Source organism: Nomia melanderi, chromosome 12, assembly GCF_051020985.1.
Source record: "Nomia melanderi isolate GNS246 chromosome 12, iyNomMela1, whole genome shotgun sequence".
In the NCBI taxonomy this organism is placed as follows: Eukaryota; Metazoa; Arthropoda; class Insecta; order Hymenoptera; family Halictidae; genus Nomia; species Nomia melanderi.
In genome coordinates this window covers 10,847,622-10,870,301 of record NC_135010.1, presented here as the reverse complement: position 1 = coordinate 10,870,301, position 22,680 = coordinate 10,847,622, and the positions used below count along the sequence as shown (strand labels likewise).

General features: G+C 46.7%; 1 protein-coding gene across 1 annotated transcript in view; it reads left to right on the top strand.

Annotated features, from left to right (window-relative positions):
• Window positions 1-21,634, top strand: part of crok (crooked) — a 219,725-nt gene extending 198,091 nt beyond the window's left edge. The window contains exons 5-6 of the mRNA XM_076372735.1: window positions 15,598-15,791; window positions 21,248-21,634. Coding sequence (XP_076228850.1) covers window positions 15,598-15,791; window positions 21,248-21,328 — 275 coding nt within the window. The 3' untranslated portion in view covers window positions 21,329-21,634. The remainder of the gene's footprint in view (window positions 1-15,597; window positions 15,792-21,247) is intronic.
• The last annotated feature ends 1,046 nt before the right edge of the window (window positions 21,635-22,680 follow it).

Genomic DNA, 22,680 nt, shown 5'->3' with positions numbered 1-22,680 from the left:
CTAAGGGTTTTATTTGATAACCATCATTCGAGGGACAATTTCTGGATAGTTTCTTTGTGAAGAAATATCTGAAGTTACTTCAATTATCGAATTATTATTCGGAATATAATTTCTGTAATGTTTTCCTTGGATGAAACCGTTTGAAAGTTGCCGAGTAATTTCATGATTTTCTCAAGCGAACATTTTTTTCATGGAATAATAGCGGTGATGTGTTTAGATGGAGCTATCTGCGGAACAAGACAGGAAAGAGCGTCGCGTACTGCGCTGCACAAAGCGGTGTGTATCGGCGGAAATAAAGCAGCCGGCGTGCACCGAGGAAATGTATTCACATTACTCACACACGGAGGCTCGCTTTCACAAACCAAATGACGTTCTTAAGATCCGCCTATTTCGTGGAACAGTCTCCTGGAAAGACAAAGGGGATGTCCGCGCAGGAAATGTCGCGCGACAAATGACTTTTCGTTCTAGCATTTCCGCGTACCAACTACTAAATTTCCCTAAACTCGGGGAAAAGGGGAGAACTTTCGCTGCTCCCTTTGAATGCTGGCTAATTACCTTCTTTCCGATTCGACACTGTACTCGTCGCTCGAATATTTTCATTTTTTAAGGAACTCTTTAAGAATCTATATTAATTAAGTACAACAAACGATTAAATAGTCGAACGTTCTCTTGCGAGTATAAATATACTAAGCACATTGTATTATAGTAACCTACATTCAGACTTCCGAAGCGTTAGTAAAATTCGAAGAACTAGGAAGCAATTAATTTTAAACACATTTCTCCATCCCTACATTATACTTTATAAAAGTAACATACACTTTACAGAGCATAAAGAATGATTAACAAACTCACAGAAAATATCTTAACCCTTTACACTCGAAAGTTCTTCAATGAAAATATTCAACACTTTTCGACGAGATACAGGTGATATTGTTCGAAACTAATTTAACGATAATTCATAGGTAAATTAAGCAACAAAGGTGTTCTACTTCAATATTTCACGTGACAACGCGAAGTTTCATTCGAAATATTAAATATTCAACTTTATAGTTTTGTTGTATCAAGTGGTGACTGAGAGTCATCTCTCGAGTGCAAAGGGTTAAATAATAGAGACGAAAGATCAAAGCGAAGCTCGACAGAATAAATAAATAAAAATCAGTTACCAAAATTAACGAATCAAGAACAAATTACCATGCCCAACCCTTCATCTCCACTAGAGAACCAATATTTCGTCGGAGGGGCGCGCAATTAGTCCGGGGATCGATGAATTTTCCTTTAACTTGATGACGGTGTCCCGATTCCTGTCGTCCGTCTGGTTATCCGAGCGACGTTTCCGCAATCTTCAAGGTCCGGGAGGCGAACAGGTAATATTTGCATCGGTGTCTGCGGACCCGACGACGCCGATATCACCAGCCACCCTCTTATCCTTCCTCCTGTCCGCCAACGGGGCCCCCTTTCCCTCGATCGTTCCCATGGTCCGGGCGACTTCGCAAGTTTTCTAATTAGTATGGTGCCTCCGGCTATGAGCGAACTCGGCTCCTCGACGATTTAAAACCGATGGGTGGGGGGTCGGACGGGAAAGGAACGCGCCTTTGAGTCCTGTCGGGGAACTTTCGGCTCCCCCAACCCCCGGAACGTCTGTCTCGAACCCCGTTCCCTTCCTCTACGGCCCTTTCTCTCGCTCTCTTTCGCGTCCTCTCTCGAGACGAGTCGTAAAGTCGGCCCATCGACTCCGAGATTTCCCGACAACGTCTTTCCCCCTTTATTATTCGTACCCGTGCTTCCTACGTTCCGTCGACGGCGTGTCTACCCACTCGGACTGCGGAGTTACATCGCGGAAAGTGTTCCGGTTCATCTACCCCTTGCGGTTCTTTGAGATTTCGGGGGATTGCGGGCTGCCTTTTATGGAATCGGCTTCGCTGCACTAATGATACCTCTTCTTTTCCAATGATTCATTCGCTGGTAGATGTTTAGTGTCTGTTCTGTATAGGTATTGGTAGCCAAGGATGTCTTAATGAATTTTGTATCAATAATGTGAACCGACTGCACTCTAGAGGCGAATATCAGACGCCAATTGACTCGACAGAGTAATATTGTAAAGTTTGATATTTAATGTTGAATCATTTGTAATGTGAAATATTGGAAGAAAACAGTTTTCGATGTATGTGCGATTTCACGTCATTTTAGATGTCATCTTATTAGAAAGTATTTCCAGTGAAAGGCTTCTAAAGTGCAAAGGGTTAAGTTATAGGGATTGAGCAATTCATTGCAAAATTATGTAATAATCCCTTCCTTATAATTTTATACGTTAAGTACGAGTATTGTATAAAAGCACCTTCACCCAAGCATTCATCAACATAATAGAGCTAAACGAACACCAAAGTGTCACCATCAATCTCCATCAATTTCTACAACGAAGCACCGATGTTCCCCGAATTGTTCCCAGGGTTATACTATTATATTCTAAGCGTCGCCATTGCAACACCCCGTACAATCCGCGGAAGACAGAGGAAGCAGGGACCCAGGGGTCGCCAGGATTATTCAGCGGGGTCTCCGCTCGTGTACGCAATTAAAGTCAACAGGTCCTCTCGTGTCTGAAAATAATGGGATGTAGAGTCGGTCGGAATTGAGGCGGGCGCCGTTGCCGGTGCAAGAACCGCGTTACGACGACTCGTGGAACGGGGGGTGGCGGGGGTGGCGGCGGACGTCCGTAGAAAGGGAGTGGACGCTCGATGAAATTTCATTTCGAAAATTTGAATAACGAGATAGGAGATTCTTCGGCGGAGATTGCCTGCGCGGATTCGAGGTTCAAAGCGGCCGCGGGTTTTAATCGCGGGAAGACGGCGCGATTCCTGTAACAGCGACTTTTCCGCGGCGCCGCCTTATTACTATCGTCGTTAACCGTCTCGACGGAGTCGACCAGCCCCTTTGAACGGGGGTGCTCGTGTTTAGGCGCGGGCACGTAAGACCACTCGACGCCCGCCACTCGTCGGCCCTCCGCTCGCCCCTTGTCCTCCGCAATCCCGCCGTGGCCATTATTCCGCGTTTTACAAGAAGCCAAAGGGGTGGCACTGACGCGATTGTTTACGCCTCCTCGATCGTTTATTTGAATATCAATGGTGAACGGAGAGCGGAGTCGCGTCCTCTGGCTGCGAATATTCAGAGTAACGGATTATCTCTCTTCCAATCTGCCTTTCTGAACGTTGGTACTTTCTCAATGAATTATTGAGATGTAGTGTTCAATAATATTGTAGTAACCTTAGTATAAAGCGACATTGATTAATAACAGTTAACGAGAAATTGGTTATTCTCGACAAAATTTGATCTATTATGTAAGGAATCAGTCTGTTTCAGCAAATATTAGATTCGGATGTTCAGAGTTGATCAATTCGATTGCATAAAAATAATATAAAAATTATTACAACTATTAAATTCCTGATCCTCAACGTTCAACAGCAGACCCGGCAAAAATATTCGGCAATTAAATATTTCGAGGAAGGGAAACAAGGGAAAAAACTAAATATATAGAGGGAGAAATTAATCTCAGCAAACAACAGAAGACACCCCAAGCCGGTGTTCTAACGGAGGGTCTGGCCAGAGGGAAGTGCAGCCCTGGCGAACCGTTTTGCGCCGCAATCCAGAGCCATTTTACGCTTCCGTTCGTACGCACACCGGAGGCCTGTCCGACCGCGTATTACATATGCATAGTTTCATAAATTTTCGCGCGATTCCGGTTCTTCCTGTCTGGCGAGCCACTCCCTGAAAGCCAGCCAAGCCTCCCCCTCTGTTTTTAATATTACGACCGTGGTAGCCCGGGAAGAACGTCCGTTCGCGAGCTTCCTGGACCAAATCCGGATGGCCCCCGGATCGGTGAACGTCGGATACCGATCGCGCGGTTAGTACTACTTTGTTCCCCCTTCTCTATCCTATTGTCCGGATCTTCCTTAACGAACCACATCGCTAATATCGCCTATTAATTGGCGCCCTGGCTTTTACTATTAATACGAAGGGCGGTAGTACAGATGAAGGCTATAGAATCCCCCTGCTGTAACCCCTAGAATACTAGGATTTAGAGACTAGCCCGTTTCCTAAGGGAGGGTTGCCACTGGTAATTGAATTGTTAGGATTCTAGATAGAATGTTGTTATCCTTGGGGATGAAAGAAGGGGGGAAATTTGGGCAGGGATGGAGCCAGAAAATGGCAATAAGAAGATTCTGCGTCCTCCGCTGGAGCGATTTACTGCATGAAAATTGGAATGTAATTGAATGGAACAGAATTCCGCTGGTTTCTTTGTACCAGACGAATCTCTATTGATAATGTGTATTAACAATATGAATTGCAGCACGTTTGAAGATCGTTTCCCAATGAAACGTCGAGCGCCGCAGTCCGAAGGAAAAATAGTGCGACATCAGCGAGAAGAAACCGCAAGGGTCGAAGGGGACCGAACGGCGGCCCGTTAAACGGACATCGACGAATTCCGCTGACGAGTAATTCGACCGTCAGGTTCCCTTCAGACGCGACATATTGGGCGTGTATTGGTCGAAATTAATTTCCAACCGGCGGCGTTCTCGCGCGGCGCGCTCACGGGGAAGATGAGGAACGTCGGGAACGCCGACGGGTCGGCGGCGGGCGGGAATGGGAAATTTTCGTAATGAAGTACGGGAAGGGGGACTAATGACACGAGGATAAAAGCCGGGGCTGCGAAATGAGGCCGAACCGAAGCGAGGCGGGCGAGAAAAAGGGGATAGTGGGCAGGCACACGGCACATTCTATCGAGATTCAGAACCGTCGGGGTCTATCTCTTTATAAACTGAAAAGAAATCGAGCTACCGTTTCTTTCACTTTTTCCTTTTATCAAACGCCCCTCCGACCCCCCTCCCCCACCCACCACCTTTCCATTCCACGCGTCTCGTCCACCTTTTTTCCTCCTGTTTTCGGAGGGGGAGGCGAAAACCGGGCGAGCGAGTTTCGCGGGAAACGAAGAGGAAGACGGGGCGGCGGGAGTGGGGAAAAAAAGGGAAAACTGCGAGAGAGGAGGATCCACGATCCCTCCGTTCCGCCCCCGTAAAAAGAGGATTGAAATTGCACAAGACTCTCGTACGGAAATGGAGGTCCGGCATAGAATCCGCGATTTTCATCATCGGGAATCCTTCCCTCGCTCTCGGCTGCATGAAATAATGTTTCCGCGACCGGAGGTGAAACGGCGAAGGGTTGGAAAAAGGGAAGGGCGGGTTATTTAACCGGCGTCGTCCGGCCGAGCGAATTTTTAATGGACGGTTACCCTGGCGAACCGCTTCGAAATTTTCTTCGCCGGTAATCGGCGACGCTTCTTCCATCGTTTCCACCGAAATATTCCGCGACGGAAGCGTTTCGATTACGGTTCCTTTTATTCCTGTAATGCACTTCGACGTCCTTTCCCGCGATAGTATTCCCCGGATATTCCCGTTACCACGGTTTTATATCGTACGGACGTTACCGCCGGATTCCCTTCTCGTTTCCCTGAAAGTTCTCATGGACGACGCGCTTGATTCGCGGGGCCACTGTTTCTTCCTCTACGATTGCATTCTACAAGTGGCGCTTTGCTTCTGTTAGCTGTCTCGTAGGCAATTTCTTTGGAAATATATATACATCGATTTCGTAGTGTCTTTCTTCGGAGTATACCGAGGGATGTCGGTGAGCGCGTTCGAAGCGTTCTTGAAGGTAATCTTTTGTTAAGAGACTCTTCAGGGCCTCGGTTTTTCTCTTTGCTTCTTGATGGATGTAAAACTGAGTTGCCTTCAACGAGTTTCCGCTTCTGGTTAAAGAAACAATCAAGTCTGGCGAATGACAAGCAAGAAGCAGGTAACCGAAATTAAAGTATACGCCGGTGCGTTGAGTTAATTCACTCTTTGCCTTTGCGAGACAAAAGGTGGATTGCTTTGAAGAATGGAAAACGGTTAAGCAAGGTTGCACAAAAAACGTTAAGCTGTTTAAATAAATTGCCTCTGTTTTGCTTGTCTCGTTATTTAATAAACAACAATGTACGTTCTCGTAAAAAATCCGGAAAACGAGATTCTGAAAATGTCTGTTGTCTTTGATAATTTTTAAATTAATTCCTCTGCTAAATGAACATATAAATTGGATGTTCGTCGACTGCGAAACTTACAACTGAAACGTTCCGAAATATTTGATACTTGAAATATCAACACGTTATCGAATCGCATTAGTTATCAACGCTGGATCCGACGTAATTCCTCCTTAATGTGACGACAACCCAGTTCCGCACGGTTCGGCCGTTAATGGCGGTTCCGTGATCTAATGAATTGTGTTTATCGATGGCTGACCCCGGCGACTTGCAAAATTGTTCGGAGGCACGACTCGCCGCGCCACGCCGCGCCGGTACTCGAGTAATTTAATCGCCGTAACTGGCAAAGTCAATAGAGACGGGTCAACTCCCGACAGATATTAATGCGCCACGCACGCCCCCGGAAGAATCGCGGTGTCCCTGTATGTAAAAATGGCGCGCCGTTAACGTCTCGCGGGCCGAGCACGCGAACAAATGGAAATGAATTGTCGATGGGGAATCGCGTTCCCGATACGATTCGCCGCGAAGAAATACTTCATCGAATCACGACGAATAATTAACAGACCGTAACTCTATTCCGCGCCGCGTACCAACGGCGGAAAATAAATACACCGTACGCCGGAGGAGCGTGACAGTTTTTTTTTTTTTTTTTTTCAGAGAGACACCGCCGTATAATCGGCGTTGCATTTTATTGATGGAACGCTGCGCGCGAATAAACGAGAATTTAAAGCAGCAAGATATTTCAGTTTGTTTTACGCTCCACCTAACCATTCTTAACTGATTAATCGAATTATTTTACGATCACTGTTTTCTCTGAAATATACCATCGAGGTACGGGATTCTTTCGAAGAATTTGTTGCGCGATAAATAGTGGACTGCGCGAGTAATCTGATATTGTGCCTCGCAGTGGAGAGCCGTGTATTGAAAATGGTTCTTCGAGCGATGGAAATATTATAACAAGAATATCGTTCCGATTCTCCGTTCTATTTTCATTGGCAGGAAAAACATCGAGATATTAACGGGCCGACATTAACTGTCCGCAATCGTGATTTCAGCTGAACGGTTCGCGCGTTTCCGACCGGTTTAATTCCCCGTCCCCGGATATTTTGAGAAAAAGCCGTGATTATCGCGAGTCCACTTGGCGACGAGGTCGGGGGAAAATTTCTCCGACGCCGTGATCTGTTCGGCAAAGAATGGATCCTGTCCTTCCCGTAATCCGCCGGCGATTTCCGTGTTCCAGGCTTCGATGGACGATAAAAGTAACGACCGAGCCAACCCCTGTTCGCCCGTAACGCGACGGATACGCTCGTCGTACACCGTGGCGGACCTTGTCCTAAGGGTCGGGATCATCTGCTCCCTCCCACTAATTGATCTATCGTCGTCTTTGCGACGCAGGACTGCTGAAGCCACCCCTGAAATTTACTCGCGTCACGGTTTACTCGGAACCTACAGAAGGGATGGGGATTCCTATTTCTTCTGTAATCATTGTTATCTGTTATCTACTGAAAACTTTAGGAAAGACTGATCAAGTCGATCTGTTTCTCTTCTTGAATAAGTGTTGAGTATTTTCAAATAAATTACGGACTAGACTATATAATATAGTTCCATGCATAGCACTAAAATATGGAAGAGTTTAACAGAACCAAGCATCAGTATTGTTACAAGATAGTAAATCTCCACTTAACCAAACAAAGAGAAAAGTAATCACAGTTAACACGGTTAACTCGTCATCTCCGGTCAAGAATCACAACGTTCCGGGTCAGAAGAATCTCATGGGGGATGAAAACGTGAGCTTCCGCGAGCCGGAAACGCGCGAATAAAAGCTCCTTTTATTTCGCCGGCACCCGAGTGCACCAAAAAGGTGCGCGAGACCGTGAGCGAGCCCCGGTTCGACCCGCATCCACCAGCCAGCGGGTGAAATTTTCATTGAGGGAATATTAAACAACGCTCCGTTGTAGCCGGATCCGTTCTCGTTCGTTCCGTTTAAGTTCCGATGACGCGGAGTCGTTGGAAAATTAATAAGGAAGCTCGCGCCTCGCGAGACGCGGCAGTTTCGCCTCCGCCATTTCCAATCCCCGACAAAATGGCGCCCGGCCGAACGATACGTCGGCGGACGCGGCTAATGAACGGCCAGAGGTGATTGGAACCGACGGTCGGCGAGCGGGATTTACTTGTTAATCGTTAATCACGATGTTTATGCTGCCGATTACAATCGACGTAATATCTTGATGGAATATTAACAGAGGGAATTCATAATTAATGAAAGAATACATTGTCATTCGGCGTTGGATCATCGGTCTCTGTGTACCGACGCTTGATCGCTGCTCAAAGGAATTTTTACCGTACGCATTCATAATAATTATCCATCCTCGCGTCATATGTTTAATTGCTGCCAACAATACCGACGTAATCAAAGTACTTGGGAATCGACGTGTTTGTTCGAGCAGTAATTGCGATTCATTTCTGTTCGGAGGAATCGTTGCGTATAAATACCTGATAAATAATTTTTGAATAAACTTGCTAGAAATAAATGTATAATTGATGCATAGGGAAGCAGACCGTAATGGAATCAATTAAAAAATTTCCATACGGAAATGTATTATTACCCGACGTCAAAGTTCCGCTCTGTACGAGCTGCTTCTTCGAATACCTCGATAAAACAATTTTCCTTGCTGCGTGCGTTTTTAACGTGAATTCCCGAAGATAAAATAAGTTTAACGCGATGAATAATTCATTTCCGTTGAAACACTCGTCCGCACCGGCGTGTCTCGACCGCAAAGGGTTCGAAATATCCTCGTCGCACGCGTGCCGGGCAGAATTTAATTTTTTCTAATTACTGGAAAATTAACACGCCTCCGTCCGCTCGCAACACGTTCGATCGAAGCTGCACGAAGTTCGCGGTGGCGGTCGTGTCTTACGATCGTCGCGGTTTATGGTGAAATGCGACCTGAACAACCCCTGTCGCGATAGGAGCAACGTCTGATTAAAACTTATTAGGATTAGACCGCTCGCCGTCGCCGTTCGCGTTTCCAGGATTTTTATCGGCGCGACGGCGATCGAGGAGCAAGCCGGACCACGTTAATATTCGGCCGTGCAGCCGTCGCGAGCACATTGTTAACAAGATCCCATTCGCCACCGCTACGCCGGTGAAATTAATTCTGGTCGGTTCTCGCAGTAACGCTCCTCATGAAGGTAATTAATTAAACGCCGTCTAACGGGAACTTTATAATCGCGTCGTTTAATAGACCTACGGGGCTCGATGCGTTGCCTGTTCATTGCAAAATAAATTTTCTTGGCTTGTTGATCGCCATCCCCGCTCCGATTTGCACGAAAATAAAAATGGCAGCGTTAGTGAACAATTGATACACGTACGGTTTCAATTTCAGAACTGATTGTTGCCGCGTTTTTGCACGGGTTTCACTGTAAACAATTAATTACAACGGGCGCGTAATGAAATTCCTTCTCTCGAACCTTTCGCGCGAAACAGGAATTCATATTTCAACATTTTTTGAACGGAAATATCGGTTTCGTGTTCTCTGCGGAACACTTTTTTGTGCCGTTATTTTTTTGCCCGGAAAAAACGGACTTGATTGTAGAAACTGCAAATTGTAAGAACTTTTTTGGAAACCGGCAATGAAAACTGGTAATAACGTGTTCGAGTTGAAATGGATTTGATTTCGAGAGAAAGTCGATTGTTTCGGAGGTAATAGTTTATACGGTTCAGGCGTGGACGATCAATTAAGACAGTGAAATCCAACAGCTTACCGATGTGTACGTGTTCCCGAACGAAGCAGGCGAAAATCTGGATCGACTTTCGGTCACGTGGCAAGCCGGGCCACGGGCCACGACTCCCGACCCTCAGAAAGCACACGAGATGAATATTTATCGTGGCCGGCGTGGACGCTGCATTGAGACAAATTAACGCCGACCGGTCGAGTACGTGCGTGGGCGGCTGGCATGGCGACAACAGGATCCAACCCCTGGAAGAAAGGATAATATCTGGACTGCGGATCGTTATGCAAATCTCCGTTTTCGTGTATTTCCTCGCAACGACCTGGACAAAGGAGAAATTCATTCATCGTGCGAAAAGTTCCTAAAGGAATCATCAATCTCCGTTTCCTCGCACTTTATAAATTCCTCTCGCAACAGTTGCATAAACTTCTGCAATCTTAAGTAAACAGTTATATACGCGATGCAATAATGCCAAGAAAAATTTATATTTCAAACAGAACTTAACGAAGATACGTCTCAACTCTTTCGAATTCAAATCAAATATCATTCCTCTGTAACCATACCTCAGAGATAATGTAGACACGGAAAATCCCTGGAATTTCTGTCTTTCAAGAAATCGTTCGTAATGCAGCAGTTCGCGGAAGAAATCGCAGGGCAAGGAGTTAAGGTTCCGAAATACGAAATCCACGTTACGCGAATGATCGCGAGCAACGCGATAAATTAGAAAAACGGAGCCGCGAGACGTTAACAGGCTGTTCTGGCCGATGGGAGGGGCGTCGACGGGATCGGGAAAGAATAACGGTGGACACGGAGTTGCCAGTATTAATCCGGAAAGCGATAAAAATCTTCCGCCGCTTTCAGACAGTGGTCCTCCGCGGACCGTCGCGTAGGTCGGGGGTGGAAAACAGCTCTCCGGTTATATTACCGGAGCAGAAGGGGCGTGCCAGGGACGTCAGGGTGATTCCGAAAAGAGCTGTGCCGCATAATTCCCTAGTTAGTCGCCTGCCGGCTGCCCGTTATAACCCACTCGGTGCAATAAACATTTGTAATTCGCGAGTGCCGCGTTGCGAGCGGGCGCGGCGCTGCATCTGGGGGCGGGGGTTGGTCTCGCCGTTGGCCGCCCGCTGGAGGGGCGAGGGGCGCTAAAAGCTCACTGGAAAAAATATCAGTAAATCTCGCCGCCTTGTTCCGCCGACGTAGAAATTAACGACGCTTCTCCTCTTGTTGCCACCCCCTCCTCTCCCGTTTCTCCCGCCCCTTCTCCTGTTGCCGTATACCTGCAGCTAGCGCGGATTTCGGACGCCTTACGCGTCGCGCGATATTATTCTTTCCGCGCGATGTCTTCATAGCTTTAATAATCTCAGCTGGGAAATTGAATACTATGATCGTTGGGGAAACGGACTTCGGTAAGAGTTGTTTGAATGAAGTTAGTAACATTTACGGGTAGATAGTGAGTATTAAAGTTATAATGAAATAAACCATTTGATGATTCTAATAATATACTATCGACTACAGTTGAGTGACCATCTAGTTAACAGGTTCGACACCAAGAATGAAACTAGTTTTAAAACTCCTAATTCCAAGTTCCCGACGCAAAATGCGATTTCATTGAAACTACGCCAGTTATCCTCGAAAGTAAAATCTCTACATCACCGCAGCGACGTCGAAGACGTTTTACTGGTAATTCCGTGGCTCCATTCATAATCGATGACTGTCGAGAGACTCGCGGACGGTGCCGTTGACGGCCAGCGGCCGTTGTTTGCGATTTTCATTTTGCATCGTTGCTGCAATAATTGTTTACACCTCCGGGCAGGCTCGCGCACGGCCAAGTCAAACAGCCGGGACACACACGGACTGGCAACACACAGCCCGCGGTCGTATACACGGCGCAACCGTCGGCACACAACCTACAGCCTTCTCAGGAGGACTTTACGCGTCGCGAACCACTTATAACGACGCCCGTCTACCGTAGGGGGCGAACGGGAGAGGAGAAGAGAGAGAGAGAGCAATTACGAACATCTGCTCTCGAATCTACGTGCACACGTAGCGAACGAGTTTCCGAGTGGCTTTCATAAGCTCGACTTTAATCCTTAAACGCGTCCCGACGCTCGTCAGCACCGTTAACGCGCAAGCCTCACCGCTAGCCGACACGGCCGGGGGGTGGTCGGTGGCTGCAGCGACTCGCCGATTTCGATTTCAAGTGTGACGTACCGGAACCACCCCGAAAACGATTCCCATTTTCGCCACGCGCGCTTTCTGGATACAACTTTATTTTCCTTCGATTACTTGCGCTTCTGAGATCCTTCCGTTAAGGGTTGATTTAAAGCGACTGTACCGAAGTACTACTCTGTAAATATAAGAAAATTTGTTGGACAGCAGAGTAACTGACAGAAAGTAGAGTAACTCGTTAAATTTCAATTAATTTCTAGTTTGTAATAGTTCGATATACTGTCTTCCCTTACTGCGCAGAGGAGGATAATCAAATTCATCGTTACAGCGTCCCGACGAGAGAATACCACTTATAATTTCGAGATAATGACGAATTTTAAGTTTCAAGATGGGGGCAGAAGGCAGGAAAGCAAAAGGAAGGCGCAGAAAGGGAGTAGTATAAGAGCGGAGCGCTTCTTAAAGACGCTTTGCCGAACAATTTCGATTAAAAATTAAAGTTCAACTATTTTTCCGCGCGAACTTCCGGGCTAGGCTCTCGGTATCGAGAAGGGTGGCCGGGGAACTTCCTTTTCCCGGGTGTTGTGCACAAGGGAAGTTCGCCGGCGCAGCCAGTGTCGCGATTAATTAATTCACGGCGCAGTTACACGAGGTATTTACGCGGCGGATTCATCAGCCGTGACGCGGCGCGGGAGACAGCGCGCGTTTAGGAGCACGAGGTAACCTGTCGAAATACCGGGCAAGAAACTCGCGGAGCTTTGTGCTCGGCACTCAAAGGATTTCGGTCTCCTTTTCCACGGGCCGGCCGAGCACGAGGGTTAACGTAACTCGCATAATAGCGAGCCCGGTGATTGAACGACGTCGTTCCGGCCGGGACAATTGGCCGAGTAAGCAGCTCGAACCGTTTAATGGGACCATTTGTATTCAAAATTGTGGCACCGCCGGGCTGAACACCGCGAGAAATATTACGCGTCATTCATCGCGAACGGCAATTAATACAGGCGACTGTACTCCCGACGTATCCCGGTGTACTTAAATCGCATTACACCGCCGTTTGCTCTTGGCCTACGCTGCCTGAATTCCCCGCGGCAATTCCCCCTGCGGCGCTTAAACGAACAAAGGGGCTCGCGAAGTTTCCGGACGGAATTCTTGCGACTTTCAGTCACGTTCGGGAAAGATATATTTCCGGCTAAGTAATTATTTTATTCATTAGAATTGTTTCCGGTGAACGTGCCGCGCGGCAGGATTAAAACCTTTTTACACTCGTTAACGGAGAATTCTCAGTTGGAATATTGAAATTTTGTTTCGGGGACCGGGTGAAACGTCGAGCTGAAGTTTCGAAAATTCAATTTTTAACTTTCGAGGCGTGCAATTCGTTTCGTGAATCTAATGATTCGATAAACGATTCGTTAGAGTTGAGTAACTCTATCAAAAACCGAGAATTGAAGTTTCAAACTGCTTGCGCTTAAACACTCGATCTCGGAGCTCGCTGTTCCTCATTTTTGTTCATTAAATAAAAGCAAGCCTTTGTCGAACGTAATTGGGTAAATGCTTGAATATAAAATCTTGCTGCCTTCAACTGTGTTGCAGGAGGATGAGGTAGCAATCGTTATTTAACCGTCGCGTTCCCACGTGATTCGCAATCCCCGGGTTTCGGACATCGCGTACACCGGGCCTCCAGCGTTTACTTCCGGATCAACGTTCCTCATATTGCAGAAAACGTCCGGCCGTCGGCTTCTTGCGTCCACGCTCGTCTGCGCGCATAAACGCGGCTTTTGTCCACCATACTCGACCGAGTGTACCGTGGAAATGGGCTTATTTCGCGTCCCGCGTGTGTGCGCGCCCTCCGCGCGCGTGTGCGTCGCTTCTGTCCGCTAAATAAGCAACAGGGCTCATTCGCGCGCGCCCTCCGCCCTTCGCCCAACCCTGTTCGCGAACGGTTCAATTTGAGTCGACCGTGATATCTTCCTCTTTCTCCGCTCCACGCTTTTCACCGCGGAGACATTACTTCGCCCATTATCGGGCCCGTTAATTGCCATGGAAATGGAAATTAGAAGGGGTCGAAATATAAGCGAGGAATGGCTGAAGCTTTCGCCCTCTCTTCGTTACACTTTTGTTTTCGATGCTTTGGAAACTAATGAAATCGATACAGAGACGATTACATGTAATAATTAACATTGCGAAACAAAGTTTGTAGTACTCTTTATTACTGAAATTTATTATTTAAATGTCTTACGTATTATTTAAATTTCATAGGAATGTTTGTTAATCACCTTGCTTCATGTTCTGCTGCGAAAAGTGATAGTAATCAGCAATGATAAAGGTAGTAGTATCTAATAGTAAAGACAATTGTTCTACCAACAAACTCAGGCAAAACAGTCATCGTCTTCAAAGAGAATATCTTCATCTCCAACATTAGAAGCATCGACATAAAGAAGAATCAGGAAAATATAAAAAGAGAAACTGACAGAATTTACTCTGGACGAAGTTATAGAGAATCCACGATATCAACTCTTATCCAAAAACTCCCAGTCTCGTCCATGCGACGTCAGAAGAAACCCAGTCCGCGGAGCTCGCGATATCTCGAAGTTCCCACAAGTTTCTGGTCGGTCCGACTAGACGACGGCGGATTCGTAGGCGCGGGGACGCAGTCCGTGGTCCAAGAATCGATGAAAGTGACACTAACTCCTCGTACGTGCCCGGCGAACATCCCTTACAAAGTGAGATTTATTCGCTGTCGAGGCTTGTCCCTTTTACGATGATTCACGTGACAACAGGCTCCGATGAAGTAAGGCGAGAGGTTATTTCTCCCGGGTGTTCGTCGAGGATCGAGGCTCGCTGTTTTACGACCGATAGTAGAAACAGATCGGCTCCCGTCTCAGCTAGCGATGAAGATGAAATTCTTTCTGGAATCGTTCGTTCCACCCTCAAAGAGACCCTACACATCGATGGAGGCTGACTCCGCTGGGTTCTGAGCCTTGTCAACCGAATCGAGTTTCCAGTTCTTCAATACCTTTTGCTATGAATTACATTCGAAGTCTTATGCTTAAGATTTCATTACTCATGAAATTTCTGATTGAATTTAGATCTACGAGACGATTAACTTTCACGTTATCGTATCATGTTTCCTATATTCTTTTTAGAGAAATTTATCGTTTATACTATTAATAAAAAATGATTATTGAATAATAGGCTACTTATAAAATCTACTAATCATCAATACAGATTTATTATGAAGTATTTATTTGTATTAATTTAAACGTTTCACAATGGACAGATAAACTGAGTTTCGAAAGCCATCCCGAGAGGCTACTTATAAAATTGATTAATCATTAATAAAAACATTCATTATGATTTATTAATTATTACTAATTTCAACGTTTCACAATGGACAGATGAATTGAGTTTCGAAAGCCATCCCGAGAGGCTACTTATAAAATCTATTAATCATTTTTAAGAAGATTTATTATGAATTATTGATTACTATTAATTTCAACGTTTCAAAATGGACACAGGTGAATCGAGTTTCGAAAGCCATCCGGAGAGGCTACTCATAAAATCTATTAATCATTTTTAAAAAGATTTATGATGAATTATTAATTACTATTAATTTCAACGTTTCAAAATGGACACAGGTGAATCGAGTTACGAAAGCCATCCCGCGGAACAGTTAAATCGCCGAATGAGGATCAGCATTTTAGTTTCCCGAAAGAGGGGGTGGAAGCATCTTCGACTGGCAGGATTCGTGCCGGTTCCACGAGACACCGGTAACGAAGGAGTAACGAGGCCGCGTGAAGAAGTAAAGTGGAACACGCGGTATCGCGGAAAGGTACGTCCATCGACTGTCAGATTTTTCCTTCCAATTCCACTTCCAACCCGTCAGCCCCGTATAATAGAGGGGAAACGAAGAAGGAACACGGGGATCGTTACGCGGCGCGAGCGAAACCCTTCCACCCTTCGAGCACGACCGTCGGAATTTTCTGTGTGTCGCGGAATGAACCGATAAGCAGAGCGGGGAGAAATAAATGGCGGAACAGCGAGCGCGACCATGGCCGTGCGCAGACCTGGAAACTCTATTTTATGGTAAATAGACGTTGCTCCGAGGGTCCGCCGGCTCCTTCGCCCTCGAACGCGAGGGGAACCGTCGGTTAGTGGGGTGGGCAGGACGCGAAGGGGGTTAAGAACGATATGCCGTTGCCGAGGCTCGCGGAAGGGGGGCTGTACGACGGTTCTCTCCTTCGGTTTATCGGTTTTCGAACGACGGGTCGCGCCAACCCCACCCCGACACCCTGTACATTACGATACCGCCACCCCCGATGACTTTCCGACTTTTGTCCGGACTTTCTACGGAAATATGGCAATGCCCAGTCACGTGTGTAAATGAGTCTTGATGTTGTCGATCTGTTTTACTATTGAAAGTTTCAACTGAAGAACGGAATCGCCGCACTCGTAAAATAATTTTTCAATTTCTGTTTCCCAAATTCTCGACTTCTCAATTTCCTGATTCCCCAACTTTTCGACTTCGAAACTTCGAATCAGTCGATTCCCAGTTTCTCAGTTTCTGAGTCTCGATTTTCTAATATCTCAAAACCTCAATGTCCGCTGACCCATCATCCCCGCAACAATTAAAACATCCTCATTCCCCGAATCGATAGATTCAAAGTACAAAGCTCCCGATCGATCGGCGAGCGCGCCGTAAAACAAATAAATCATCAAGCCGCTTCAGGTAGCAGCGCGCAGCAGAAGTCAGGAGTTCCGTACACCGGGGCGTGGTAGCCGAGCAGAAGTTGATCGCGCAAACAGGGTGCAGCAGGGTGTTTAATTCTCACGGGTAGGGCATAATTCTTCGTGTAAGCACGTCGATGCCGGCGGTCGACTAAAGACGAACGGAATCCTAATATACGCGGCAGTTCGTCCTACGTGAACTGGGACGCGTCGCGTCGCGTCGCGTCGCGTCGCGTCTCGTCTTCCCCCTGGCCGTTCGAAAATGAAAAAGAATATATCCCGTCACGTAGCCCGTTGCTGCGAAAGGGGAGCGATCGAACCGGGCGTCGTAGGGTCACAGTGAAATTCACGATCGACGCTGCTGTTTATTCGTCGGGATAGAGGAGGGAGAGGAAAGTGTCTTTGCCTCTCTCCATCAATGGATAAACAGTGGCTGGTAGACGGCTGCCGGGCTGTATGTGGGTCACGAAACTTAATCTTCTGCTGGGTGCTTCGTTCCGTCACGGGGAACGAAGTTCCGTCGCCTGGAACTACCCCTCCGGCGGCCCATTTAAATTCTTCCCGCCGGAAAATACCGAATTCCTCTTCTAATAGTTACAACATCGCGTCTCGTTGTTGGTTGCCGGAGGAATGCAGCTGAAGTCGTAGAAACAACGGCTAAATATAATGAAAAGGTTCAGTTAATTAACCTCCGCACAACGTTCGAGAAAATTTCACCTGAAATGCTGAATTAACTCGCCGCGTTTTCGCGTGGAGATCGGGTGAATTTTTTGTCTGTGAAGAATAAGTATCAGTTCGCTAAATTACCGTAGTAATGGTGGTTTTATTCAAGCTTCGGGTGCTAATTTGACAAAGGTGTCTAATATTCTTCTGGAAGCACGAACAATTGCCTAATAAATTTCGCGGCAGCACATATTGGATACGTGCGCCGTTTTCAGCAATTTTCCTTCGGCCGCGTGCTAATATAAAAAGACGAGAGTCCCTTTTTCTTCGAAATGGGGACGATATTATGAGAAGGGTCAGGCCTCGGCTAAACGGATATGGGACGGCCGGCCGGCCGAAGGGTCGATACAGGGGTAAATCGAAGCCGCGGTGAATCCTTGGCCTAGCGGAAACCGTAGCAAAGATACGGCAAAGGACCTTTCAATCTACGGTTGCCGGGGTTCGCATTTACATTTCGCCCTGCGATCGATGTTCGACCGCGCGCTGGGAGCCCAGAGAAATTTACGGAATATTGTTAACTCATCCAACAATCTTCAAAGTAAAATTTAATTAAACCGTACACACTTCAACGCCGTTAAAGTATATTACTAAAAATACAATCGAACCTCGATAAGTGAAATCGCAGGCGAAGACATAATATCTTCGAGCTACAAAAGTTTCACCTTACGAAGTTTCCCAATAGAAAAAGTTTAATAAACGTAACATCGACTTTCAGCAGTTCAGCGAAGGTTCTCGCTTATATAGAAATATGAAATACACCGTAAACGCGATGCAAATAATTTAAATTACAGACTCCCTGTATCCCGAGTTCCAGGAGGTTCCGAGTTATCCAGGTTTGTCTCGGAAACATTGATCATTCCCTCAAGTATCATTCGCAATTACACCTTTCGCCGAGTTTCATTCCGCAAAACGAAGTTATTCTTATACCCTTGGAAATCCGCGGAACAGCCACGAGACGTCTCAAGTTTAAAGCGGCGAGAATGCGGAGGAGAGAAAGAAAGCTCTCGAAATCACGCGGAAAGGTAACACGATTCTCGCGCGCGCGAAAGAATCTCGGCCGCCGAGGAATGCAGAAATGAGTGGCGCGGTGGGAATAACAATCGTGGGGCTCTGTTTTAAAGAAGATACGTTCGTTAGGCTGGCCGTGGTGGGAATATGAAGAATCCCTGGCGCGGCGCGTCCTCGCGGGGATCCACCGCGGGCTGTTTGGATATTCGAGATGGCGCGCGGTGACAAGAGCCGCGTGTCGTAGACGGGAATTCGCCGGTACCCACTGAGCGTCGTTCACGAGGAGAGCCCAGGGACGGCGCGGAGATAAGAAAAATCTTCCGTTGTGTGTTTGGTTTATCGTTCCGATTGGTTATACATCTAACCCCTGATTTACGCGAAAATCCGTTCCCCGTGGGTTCGTTCAATACGAATGAAAATCACGTAGTCTATCGGTAAGAGAAAACAAAGTAATAGAAAGGGAAGCTGGCATAAGCTTTAGCAAAACAAATTTATTTCGTATAGCCAAAGGAATAACGATAATTTCAGAAAACGTACATTTTATTGCTACTCAGAGTAAATTAACTAGGTTTACGGAACCACTCAATCTGACGGATATTGAATTTTTTAAACATTATATAGTAGCAGTTTAAGTCGATTTTGATTCGTGCGATTATGCGAATACGCATTGGAATACTCTGGTTTTGAAGCTAGAATTTTGATGATTTATATAAACGAACATGTAGTTTTCTAGGAACAATAGAATGAAGTGTAGAATAAACGTTCTTAAATCTAGTGTTCAGATCGCGCATAGAAACTACCGCGTGAATAGTGTTCTATTACCGTATCGACGAAAAACAAATAGAAACGAGTGGGAGCTTAGTATCAAAAATGGAATGTGAAAAGATGAAAGCTGTCCAATTAGACCCGCATTCCTTCCAAGGCTCATCTCCTGAGCCGCGCGCGGTAGGTGCGGCGCGCTCCGTAAAAACAGAGTGCAAGGGAAGAGGCTGAGACGCGAATAAGCCGGCAGGTGTCAACTATCGGTGTTTGCGTAGCTCACGGGCCGGACGTGTGTGCGCCGTTCGTTAAGGGAGACCGGCTGCTTGCCTTTCTACTTCGAACGGCGATATTGTTCCTCCGCCGCCGCAGCCACCGGTGTAATCGCGATCTTGTAGTCGCTTGCCGGTGCAGAATTCTGGCTATAATTACCGCGCAATTTCGGACAATAATCGCAGTTCATAAAATGTGGCCCGCGCAAACACTCGTGCTTACCTACCCGCGCCGGATATTACGAAGCTCCGAGTGTGCCGGCGTTATCGCGGGCTTCGGGGAATTATCGGAGATCGTTAAAACTGGATGGACGAGACGGACCGTGCGCTGAATCGCGCTCGATTCGATGCTCGTTTTTATCGCCGGGGCGTGGATCCTTTGGCGTTTATGAGCTTCGAAAGTATTCGGGAATTCGGAGGAAGCGACTCCTTGTTCGAGGACTGCTCATTCTACCCGAGCTTCCTGAGAACTCGGTTTTTAGGAACATAAATTCAATTTGTCAGATTAAAGCTAAGTATCAAGTATCGATAGAATCTGGAACAATCGATGAATTCTTAGATTCTTAAACACCTTTCATTCCCAAGTCCCAGAAATACTCGTCTTCCAAAGCATCCGATTGAATAACTGGAGCAACACTTCCTCTCGGAATCTACACGTCTTCCGGTAGCACTCGACTAAATATAGTTACCAGAACACACCGTCCTCCGCACCTTCATCGTAAGCTAAAAAAGAAGATATCCCAGTGAAGAGCATAAGGCCTACAAGGAGACATCCTCCTCGAGTGGTAAACGGCGAACCATTCTACCTAGACTTTAATCTTTGCGGGAAGTGCGGTCGAGTAACGCGTTCATTACGAACAGCCGGTAGCACGGTCTCGGATAACGCGGGGATTTAAATATGAAAACAGCGTTGCAGACAGCGTTTTCCGCGAGCTAATGGTCATCGGGAAGTTGGATGATAGCCGATGTTCAGGGATAAACAGTTTTACTTCCCGCCGGTCTCGTAACGCAGCCGAATTTATGCCGGTAAGTAGCTTAGTTCTGTTTAGAGTCCGCGCTCAACTTTGTTCCGCGAGTATTTAGCGGTCGCGCGCGAGCGTGTACAATGACGTCCCCCTCCCGCCGCGAGTTTCAACTATACTCGCAATCGAAATTCCGCCTCGCACGCGTTTCTCTTCGGCAGCTCCCGCCCCCCGCGTACCATTCTTCTGCACGAGCGACGACGTAAATGCGATCACGTGTTCCGCGAGTTCGTTCCGCGGCGATTCCGACTGGCGGAAATTTGATTTTACATAATAGCCGGGATCGGGAACCAAACAGGATTCGCGCGGTCGCGCGCCGCTAATAAACATCGCGACGCATTATAACCGGGGATAATTTCGTTTCTCTTTACGGTTAATGCCCCTCCGGCTTTACGAGCCCACGGCCACTGTTGTAAGTAGTTATCGACGCGGAGTTTGTAAAGCCACCGGGGTTCTATGCGTAACGAGCGATCACGTAGGAGCCGTGGCCGGCGAGCGGCGGAGGTGTACTTAATATAATGAAATTCATTACGTCTATACCCGGTATAATGCGGCAGGCATTAACCGGAGGGTTAATGTATTCGGGGTTTTTCGTGCGCGGCGCGGTTCAAATAATATCCGGGAAACAACGTTGCCCGGAATGAATTTACGCCGGTGATGAACGATCGGCTTATATCGAAGCTAAAAACGTCAGTCGGACGCGCGGCCGGCGAACGGAAGGGGTATTGGATCAAGGTTAGGCTGCATTCGAAATAGTTCCGTCGGTGTTGTTGCAGGTAAATTTATCCCGGTGCCGGTGGGAAATGCATGCTACTGCGATAAATCTTATCGATGATTGCAAACAGGCTCACCCCTGAAATAACCAGGTAGGTAAACAATCGATCGACTTTCTTTGGGCTTCGCCGGTGTAAGAAGGTATCTAAAACCGATCCCAGTGATATTCAAATGCCGCCCATTACAAGCATCGCCGGGAACGTTTCCTTCTTTCAGCGTGAAAGTCAATAAGACGAGAATACTCGAGAGCTGAAAGTAGCGGAGGAGAAAAAAGCTGGTAGGCGGATGAAGAATAGGAGTTCTTTATCCTTAACTCTTTCCTTTGCGATTCAATTCGGGTTTCCGCAGTGAATCCTATTATGTACTTTTGTTCGACGTTGCTTGTATGAAAAGATGAATAATAAAATGATTTATATTGGTTTGGAATGAAAGTATTTGTGTAAGAAACAGTCTGATGAAGAGCGCTATGGATGAATATTCTGTCGATGGAATGTTATATTATCGCTCATCATGAATTTCTTCAAATATTCACCTTCATTGCTACTAATTTTAGGTATATAATTCACGAATGATAAGCAACGTTTCCAGAATTTTATTCTAGCTCTACTTCTTACTTAGAAGCAATGTTTCCATGATGTTCTAGCTCTATTTCCTGCTGATAAGCGAATCCATTATTTTATTCCAGCTCTATTTCCAGCGAGTAATCCATCGATCGAGAATCGCCGCGGGTGTGTACATCCAATAAAAGAGGTTACTCGTTCTCGCGTCGCGCCGCTCCGATATCGGCGAAATGCCACTCTGCCTACCTAGGAGCGGCCGCCACGCGCTAGCACGAAACAACACCCGAGGACTGCTTGCCGATTCGGTCGTCCGACCACGTATTGCTATTGCGCTTTGTCCGTGGAAAGGACGACACGCGTGTATGCATCAGATGCACCGTACGTTCACCTCTTCCGCCAATATCAACCAACCCCGCTCCGGCAACAGCTCTCTATATTCCCCGCGTTCTTCCCCATCCACCGCTGAAATATGGCGCCGCGGACACTTGTCCGTTTTCGGTGAATTTCGGAAGACCGGATGGAAACTCCGATTCAAAATAAATCTTGACAATTGGGTTTAATTAACGGAGAACGGTACAGGGTTCGTCGACGCTTTTAGGAATTCTCTTTTACTATGCTCTACGGAACGAATCGAATTTGGATCCACGAGATTCTGGAAAATTAACAAATCGATGAACAACCTCGATTTCTAGATGACGCGTTGTTTAGAAACTTCTGTCTCGTAAGATTCTTATGAATATTGATTCAATGATCGATAAGTTAAGCTTCCGACTCGGTTAACAATGACGCTGAATCCAGTAATGGCTCCTTGGAACGCGGACAAGGGTTTCGATCGCTTTCGAAGCACCGAAAGATACGTCCCACGCAGGAACTAA